Genomic DNA, 9,049 nt, shown 5'->3' on the forward strand with positions numbered 1-9,049 from the left:
CTCCCTCCTGCAGGGGGCGCTGTGGAGGTGAGGAGACACATGTTCTTCCTGGGCCTGGACTGGAACGGCCTCCTGAGGCAGAAGGCAGAGTTTGTCCCCTTTCTGACCGACAAGGATGACACCAGCTACTTCGACAGTAGGGGGCGCTCTTTCCAGTGTGTGTGCGTGCGTGTGTATAAATGTCTGAGTGTGAGTGTATAAATCAGTGTGTGTGAGAGTGTGTGTAAATCTGTGCGAGTGTTGAGTGTTGAGTGTTGAGTGTTGAGTGCTGAGTGCTGAGTGCTGAGTGCTGAGTGCTGAGTGCTGAGTGCTGAGTGCTGAGTGCTGAGTGCTGAGTGCTGAGTGCTGGGTGCTGGGTGCGAGTTCACACATCTCTCTGCTTGCCCCTCAGCTCGGTCTGAGCGTTACAAACACCAGGAGTCTGATGACGATGATGATGATGATGAAACCAACGATGAAGGCTCCTCCCTCGAGCTCCGCCAGTTCTACTCTTGGTCCCACCGATTCAGCCAGGTGAGGCCCTGACACCTGCGGCCCGCCCTTCCTCTCCGAATTCATCCTCACAATCACAGTGAGGCCCTGACACCTGTGGCCCCTTCCTCTCCGAATTCATCCTCACAATCACAGTGAGGCCCTGACACCTGTGGCCCCTTCCTCTCCGAATTCATCCTCACAATCACAGTGAGGCCCTGACACCTGTGGCCCCTTCCTCTCCGAATTCATCCTCACAATCACAGTGAGGCCCTGACACCTGTGGCCCCTTCCTCTCCGAATTCATCCTCACAATCACGCACACAATCAGGCTCAGGCTCAGCCTCACCTGGCTCGTCTCTCTGCGCAGGTGTACAGCAGCTCCGAACACCTGACCACGCCCTCGAACCCCAGCCTGGCGTCCTCAGACCACAGCCACAGCGAGGACAGGGAGGAGCCCCCACCTGAGGCCAGAGGGGAGGGAGGGCGCAGGAACAGGTGAGGAGGAAACAGGAAACAGGAAACGGGAAGCAGGAAACTGGAAGCAGGAAGTGGGACGCGGGTAGTAGGAAGGAGGCAGGGACACAATGTATTATTTACTGTGTATCATACACCCGACCACCCTACCTGCAAGGGCAGCGGGGCAGCCGAGTGGTAGAGTTTGACAGGCTGGTTCAAGCCCCTGGTCGGCAGGTGACCCGCATCGTAAGATTGGATCCCTGGGGGCTTTGGAAGGCCGAATCCCTACGTGAGCAGGGCCCTTCACCCTACTCGCTACTCTCCACTCTCCACTTTCTCCCAGGGTGTCCATGGAAAAGAGAAACACGTTCTGAACGGACCTCTCCTGGCTCAGTGTAGGGCCGCAGGGTATTCAGGACAGTTTATCACACTGTATTCTGTAGGTGTGATGTGAAGGGACTGTGTGTGTGTGTGTGTGTGTGTGTGTGTAATGTGTGTGTGTGTGTGTGTGTGTGCCCCCCAGCCTGTCCCCCGCTGCTGAGACCCAGGGCTCTGTCGAGCTGCACGCGGCGGGACCGAGAGCGCAGGCTGCTGGCCATCAGCGCCTCCCGCAGTCAGGAGGTCGTACCGCGCATCACCGTCTCCAGCCAGGAGCAGGAGCAAGGTGAGGAAGGCTGGCTTCATCCTCATCATCACTGGCGCTATTGCCCCAAGATGGCTGTTATATGTGGCAACACCCTGTGCATCAGGGATCCTCAAATCACAGTCCTCAGGGGCTGAGAACAGCTGGTGTTCCACCCTCCCTTTACCTGGGAGTCAGGTGTGTTCACCCTCCCTTTACCTGGGAGTCAGGTGTGTTCACCCTCCCTTTACCTGGGAGTCAGGTGTGTTCACCCTCCCTTTACCTGGGAGCCAGGTGTGTTCACCCTCCCTTTACCTGGGAGTCAGGTGTGACGACCCTTCCTTTACCTGGGAGTCAGTTGTGAAGACTTTTTGCGTCCCGCTAATTTGACCCGTTGGCAACGGCGGCCATTTTGTGCGTTCCCAGCTGCAGACTCGGTGCCCCGCCGCCTCCGTCTCCGTAGCAACAGCATGGGTGCCAAGCGTTCGCAGCGGCCGGGAGCAAGAGGGGTCCCGTCAGCTCGCCCCCCCGCCGCACGTGCCCAGAAGCGCCCGGAGCCCGTCCGGGGGCAAGCTCCCGAAATCCGCCTCTGCGTCGGCCCTGTCACTGCTCAGCACCCCAGGTAACCCCCCAGTGCTGCTCAGCACCCCAGGTAACCCCCCAGTGCTGCTCAGCACCCCAGGTAACCCCCCAGTGCTGCTCAGCACCCCAGGTAACCCCCCAGTGTTGTAGTGATGCAAGCTGTGATATATGAGCATAGAGGTTAAAACCCCTAAAATGTCAGTTCATCTAAATATTTGGGGTCGTATCACATCACCTACCTCTCCTCACGTTCTCCTCACGTTCTCCCTACGTTCTCCTCATGTTCTCCCTACATTCTCCTCACGTTCTCCTCATGTTCTCCCTACGTTCTCCTCATGTTCTCCTCATGTTCTCCCTACGTTCTCCTCATGTTCTCCCTACGTTCTCCTCACGTTCTCCTCATGTTCTCCCTACATTCTCCTCATGTTCTCCTCATGTTCTCCCTACATTCTCATGTTCTCCTCATGTTCTCCCTACATTCTCATGTTCTCCCTACATTCTCATGTTCTCCTCATGTTCTCCCTACATTCTCATGTTCTCCCTACATTCACTTCATGTTCTCCTCACGTTCTCCCTACATTGCCCTCATGTCCTCATCACGTTCTCCTCATGTTCTCCCTACATTCTCCTCATGTTCTCATGTTCTCCCTACGTTCTCCTTACGTTCTCCTCACGTTCTCCTCACGTTCTCCTCACGTTCTCCCTACATTCTCCTCATGTTCTCATGTTCTCCCTACGTTCTCCTTACGTTCTCCTCACGTTCTCCTCACGTTCTCCCTACATTCTCCTCATGTTCTCCTCACGTTCTCCTCATGTTCTCCCTACGTTCTCCTCACGTTCTCCTCATGTTCTCCCTACATTCTCCTCATGTTCTCCTCACGTTCTCCTCATGTTCTCCCTAAGTTCTCTCTACGTTCTCCTCATGTTCTCCCTAAGTTCTCTCTACGTTCTCCTCACGTTCTCCCTACATTCTCCTCATGTTCTCCTCACATTCACTTCATGTTCTCCTCATGTTCTCCCTACATTCTCCTCATGTTCTCCTCACGTTCTCCCTACATTGCCCTCATGTCCTCATCACGTTCTCCTCATGTTCTCCCTACATTCTCCTCATGTTCTCATGTTCTCCCTACGTTCTCCTTACGTTCTCCTCACGTTCTCCCTACATTCTCCTCATGTTCTCCTCACATTCTCCTCATGTTCTCCCTATGTTCTCCTCACGTTCTCCTCATGTTCTCCCTACATTCTCCTCATGTTCTCCTCACGTTCTCCTCATGTTCTCCCTAAGTTCTCTCTACGTTCTCCTCACGTTCTCCTCATGTTCTCCCTAAGTTCTCTCTACGTTCTCCTCACGTTCTCATGTTCTCCCTACATTCTCCTCATGTTCTCCTCACATTCACTTCATGTTCTCCTCACGTTCTCCTCATGTTCTCCCTACATTCTCCTCATGTTCTCCTCACGTTCTCCTCATGTTCCCCCTACATTGCCCTCATGTCCTCATCACGTTCTCCTCATGTTCTCCCTACATTCTCCTCATGTTCTCCCTATATTCTCCTCATGTTCTCCCTACATTCTCCTCATGTTCTCCCTACATTCTCCTCATGTTCTCCATGTTCTCCCTATGTTCTCCTCATGTTCTCCCTACATTCTCCTCATGTTCTCCTCACGTTCTCCTCACGTTCTCCCTACGTTCTCCTCACGTTTTCCTCATGTTCTCACATTCTCATGCTCTCCCTACGTTCTCCCTACGTTCTCCTCACGTTCTCCCTACATTCTCCTCATGTTCTCCCTACGTTCTCCTCATGTTCTCCTCACGTTCTCCTCATGTTCTCCCTACATTCTCCTCATGTTCTCCTCATGTTCTCCCTACGTTCTCCTCATGTTCTCCCTACATTCTCCTCACGTTCTCCCTATGTTCTCACGTTTTCCTCATGTTCTCCCTACGTTCCACTCATGTTCTCCTCACATTCTCCTCATGTTCTCCCTACGTTCTCTCTACGTTCTCCTCACGTTCTCCTCACGTTCTCCCTATGTTCTCCTCACATTCTCCTCACGTTCTCCCTACATTCTCCTCACGTTCTCCCTACATTCTCCTCATGTTCTCCTCATGTTCTCCCTACGTTCTCCTCATGTTCTCCCTACGTTGTCCTCATGTTCTCCTCACATTCTCTACACGTTCTCCTCATGTTCTCCCTATGTTCTCCTCACGTTTTCCTCATGTTCTCCCTACGTTCCACTCATGTTCTCCTCACATTCTCCTCATGTTCTCCCTACGTTCTCCCTACGTTCTCTCTACGTTCTCCGCACATTCTCCTCACGTTCTCCTCATGTTCTCCCTATGTTCTCCTCACATTCTCCTCACGTTCTCCCTACATTCTCCTCCCGTTCTCCTCATGTTCTCCCTACATTCTCCTCATGTTCTCCTCATGTTCTCCCTACGTTCTCCTCATGTTCTCCTCACGTTCTCCACACGTTCTCCTCACGTTTTCCCTATGTTCTCCTCACGTTTTCCTCATGTTCTCCCTACGTTCCACTCATGTTCTCCTCACATTCTCCTCATGTTCTCCCTACGTTCTCCTCACGTTCTCCCTACGTTCTCCTCATGTTCTCCTCATGTCCTCCCTACGTTCTCCTCACGTTCTCCTCATGTTCTCCCTACGTTCTCCCTACGTTCTCCTCACGTTCTCCCTACATTCTCCTCATGTTCTCCCTACATTCTCCTCATGTTCGCCCTACGTTCTCATGTTCTCCTCACGTTCTCCCTACGTTCTCCTCACGTTCTCCCTACGTTCTCCTCACGTTCTCCCTACGTTCTCCCTATGTTCTCCTCATGTTCTCCCTACGTTCTCCTCATATTCTCCTCACGTTCCATCCCTTGCAGACATGGAGGGCTCGACCCACGCCTCCTCTAGCCCCTCCTCCCGGGAGTCCTCCCCCAGGCGAGACCCCGCCCCCAGCGGCAGCAGGCTCCGCCCCCCCGTGGTGATCTTCCGGTCCGGGCGGCGCTTTGGCTTTGCACTGCGGGCGATCCGCGTGTACATGGGCGACAGCTCCGTGTACCGGGTGCACCACGTGGTCTGGGTGAGCTCCCCGCTGCTCTGCTCTTTCACTGGATGTGGAACTGCCCCAACTGCCCCGCTGCCCCACTATCCTACTGGCCCACTATCCCACTGCCCAACTGCCCCACTGCACAACTGCCCAACTATCCCACTGCCCAACTGCCTGCCTTCCCCTGATGGCACAGGGAGCAGAGACCATAAAAAAAAGTGCAGTGTTTAATAATGTGTAAAATAATGTGCAATAATCTGTGGTGTTTCCAATCAACACCCGTTCCCTTTAATTGAACCCCACACCACCTTGTTCTTAAACTGTTTCCTGGCTGTGGAACCGTCCCAGCTGCGCTGTGTGAGCGCTTTCGTTGTACAAATGGCTCGTTTGATTGGCTGTGCTGTAGATTGTGGAGGAAGGAAGCCCCGCCCACGACTCAGGCCTGCGCGCGGGCGACCTCATCACGCACGTGAACGGGGAGTCCGTCATGGGGCTGCTGCACACCGAGGTGGTGCACCTCCTGCTGAAGGTGAGTCTGATTGGCCCAAGGCCCCGCAGCACAACTCTGATTGGTCAATAGCTCTGAGGACCAAGAACACGGCTCTCCGATTGGTCCGTAGCTGTGAGATTGTGTCTTGGCGGAGTCTGATTGGTGGATGTGTCCTCAGAGCGGGAAGCGCGTGACCCTGCAGACGATGCCATTGGAGCACACGTCCATCAGGACGGGGCCCGCCCGCAAGCCCAGCTGCGGGGCCAAGATGGCGCGGCGCAAGAGGAGCAGGAAGAGGGACAGCCAGGAGCGGTACAACCTGCCCCCTGCACACTGACGCCTCGTAACATTACACACCTGCCCAACCCTGCTCCAGGGCTCTACTGCCCTGTAGGCCTCCACTCCAACCCTAACAAAGCCACACCCCATTCAACCGCTCAAGATCTCTTCAAGCTGTGAAGTCACACACAGCCATTGGGCAGCCTGCAGCCTGTAGCCTGTAGCCTGTAGCCTGTAGCCTGTAGCCTGCAGCCTGTAGCCTGTAGCCTGTAGCCTGTTGCGTAGCGGTTAAGGTAAATGACTGGGACCCAGAAGGTTGGTGGTTCAATTTCCAGTGTAGCCACGATAAGATCCGCAAAGCTGTTTGGCCCTTGAGCAAGGCCCTTAACCCTGCATTGCTTAGTCTAATCAACTGTAAGTCACTTTAGGTAAGAGCTGAAAAAGAACTTTTTCGTAAAATGAGTTGACATATTCAGAGACGACAGGACTGTATTTGTAGATCTCCAGAAACACAGTTGGGCAGCCTCACTATAGAGTATTTTAGGATTAACTGAATCTTGCCTTCTGTGTGTGTCTCTGTGTGCGTCTCTGTTGTGTGCGTGTGTCTGTGTGTGTGTGCGTGTGTCTGTGTGTGTCTGTGTGTGTGTGTGTGTGTGTGTGTGTGTGTGTGTGTCTGTGTGTGTGTGTGTGTCTGTGTGTGTGTCTGTGTGTGTGTGTGTGTGTGTGTGTGTGTGTGTGTGTGTGTGTGTGTCTGTGTGTGTGTGTGTCTCTGTGTGTCTCTGTGTGTCTGTGTGTGTGTCTGTGTGTGTCTGTGGTCCCAGGAGGAGGCGCTCTGTGGTAAAGAAGTTGACTCGACAGACCAGCGTCTCCCAGCCCAGCCGCTCCGCCACCCTGCAGCACTCCCTGTCCTCCAGCGAGAGCGGGACGGGGTCGTCTACGCCCTGCTCCTCCCCCCGGGCCACGCCCTGCCGTAGCCCCGCCCCCGACCAATCCTGGGGTAAGTCTCTCGCACCCTGAATCTGCGGGGCTAAGACCCAAATCCCCCACCGTCCAGCGGGGCTAAGACCCCAGAACCCTCACCTGTCTGCTCATGGCCTTGTGTGCTCGGTGCCGTGGTGTTTCTCATCCTTCTCCTGCAATACGACGATCGGCCACTAGAGGCAGTGTAGGCTGCATGTTTATGGGCCAGCACCAGGGATCGCAATGAAGCACACTTCAGCATAGAAATGCTGCAGCACTACAGACACTGCGGCCTGCTGAGTTTAACATCTCTGGTCAACAAGCTGACCACTGGGTACGGCTGAATGTCTGTGTGCCTGTGTGTGTGTGTGTGTGTGTGTGTGTGTGTGTGTGTGTGTGTGTGTGTGTGTGTGTGTGTGTGTGTGTGCACTATGCAATGTGTGTGTGTGTGTGTGTGTGTGTGTGTGTGATGACTGCATGTCCATAGTATGCAATGTCTGTTTCTGTGTGTGTACATGTGTGTAGTGTACGGTGTGTATGTGTGTATTTATTTGAGTGTAACATAGCCCCCCCTCCCCCTCCTCCCCCTCCTCCTCCTCCTCCTCAGACTCCAGCCCTCCCCTGAGCTCGTCCCCGGGGTGGAGCTCCCCCGGCTCCCCGGGTCCCCCGTGGCGCGGGTGAGGCCGCGGTCTCTGCAGGGCCTGGGCGCCAAGCTGAGCGGCTCTCCGTACTCCCACTGCAAGAGCATCGCCATCATCCCGCCATCGCCGCTGGCCTCCGCCCCGGGCCCCGGCCCCTGGCCCCCAGAGGGGGAGGGCCCCCCCGGCGGTCCGGCGCAGCAGCAGGCCCCGGGAGGACATGGCTGCGCTCCTGGCGGTGCGCCGGCTCAGCCTATCGGAGCGCCCGCGACTGCCTGAGGAAGCAGGAGGCCGTGTGGGAGACTCTGGGAGACGGCCACGCCCAGCCAGGCCCCGCCCCCGGCTCTGATGGCCACGCCCAGCCAGGCCACGCCCCCGGCCTGCGGGCTGAGCACAGGGCCAGCACCGTCCTGCACATCACTCTACAGAGGAGCAGAGAGAGAGGAGCAGAGAGAGAGAGGAGAGAGAGGAGCAGAGAGAGGGGAGAGAGAGGAGCAGAGAGAGAGGAGCAGAGAGAGGAGCAGAGAGAGGAGCAGAGAGAGGAGCAGAGAGAGAGGGGAGCAGAGAGAGAGGGGAGCAGAGAGAGAGAGGAACAGAGAGAGAGAGGAGCAGAGAGAGAGGAGCAGAGAGGGGAGCAGAGAGAGAGGGGAGAGAGAGAGAGGGGAGCAGAGAGAGAGGGGAGCAGAGAGAGAGGAGCAGAGAGAGAGGAGCAGAGAGAGAAAGCAACATGAGCTGTGAGAGGGGGCAGGGCCAACTGGAGCACTTCCTGTGAGACAGCAGGGAGGGGCTACTGACAGGAGGGGGAGGGGCTACTGACTGGAGCTGTACCAAAGGAAGGGGGAGGGGCTTATTTGAGGCATAGTGTCAGCACAGGAAGAGAAAAGCTCCTTAAGACCAAATGCACTGGTACAATGCAAGTCTTAATTTTAACCTTTTTTATTGCCCTTTTCTGTTTCCTTTTAATAATGATAATAATAATAATTGAGTGTATACTTGTGATTTGGCTGGTCAGTGAAGGTCTGGTGGTACAGAACTGTTCATCTTTATTTCGGACGTGTGGTGAAATTCAGTGTTTTTTATTTTTTTTAAAGGAAAATAATGAGAGAATGTTTTGAAATGCATGATTTATTGTAGGATGGGGGTGTAAGGCATAGTGCTCAGCTTTGGGACGGTGTTTTATTCATTCTGCACCAAGCGTGCTCTCTGTGGGTGAACACACCCCCCTCACAGGGGCAAGCCTCACTGGGAACATGTTCTGTGTCTGATACGTGTGTTAAAAAAAACATGCCATTTTCACCAAACCAAATTAAGCCTTTCATTAAGATTAAGGGCTCCAGGTACAAAGTACATCCCTGCCTCAGACTAACCTCTCATTGGTACAGTAATGCATTTAATTAAAAGGTTTATTTGCCTGGAGCAGGTTTAGGAGGTGTGGCTCACTGTGTGTTTGTGTTTGTGTGTGTGTGTGTGTGTGTGTGTGTGTGTGTGTGTGTGAGGTTGTGC

At 54.5% G+C, this 9,049-nt stretch overlaps 1 protein-coding gene across 1 annotated transcript in view; it reads left to right on the plus strand.

Annotated features, from left to right (window-relative positions):
- LOC133128998 (microtubule-associated serine/threonine-protein kinase 3-like) overlaps nt 1–9,049 on the plus strand; it is a gene marked incomplete at its 3' end in the record, with an annotated part of 37,658 nt that overhangs the window by 19,053 nt on the left and 9,556 nt on the right. The window contains exons 18-30 of the mRNA XM_061242803.1: nt 14–136; nt 392–513; nt 842–969; nt 1,111–1,125; nt 1,479–1,594; nt 2,016–2,264; nt 5,013–5,212; nt 5,586–5,708; nt 5,848–5,981; nt 6,770–6,945; nt 7,158–7,242; nt 7,516–7,736; nt 7,799–7,978. Coding sequence (XP_061098787.1) covers nt 14–136; nt 392–513; nt 842–969; nt 1,111–1,125; nt 1,479–1,594; nt 2,016–2,264; nt 5,013–5,212; nt 5,586–5,708; nt 5,848–5,981; nt 6,770–6,945; nt 7,158–7,242; nt 7,516–7,736; nt 7,799–7,978 — 1,872 coding nt within the window. The remainder of the gene's footprint in view (nt 1–13; nt 137–391; nt 514–841; nt 970–1,110; nt 1,126–1,478; nt 1,595–2,015; nt 2,265–5,012; nt 5,213–5,585; nt 5,709–5,847; nt 5,982–6,769; nt 6,946–7,157; nt 7,243–7,515; nt 7,737–7,798; nt 7,979–9,049) is intronic.

Source organism: Conger conger, chromosome 5 (assembly GCF_963514075.1).
Source record: "Conger conger chromosome 5, fConCon1.1, whole genome shotgun sequence".
NCBI classification, from domain to species: domain Eukaryota; kingdom Metazoa; phylum Chordata; class Actinopteri; order Anguilliformes; family Congridae; genus Conger; species Conger conger.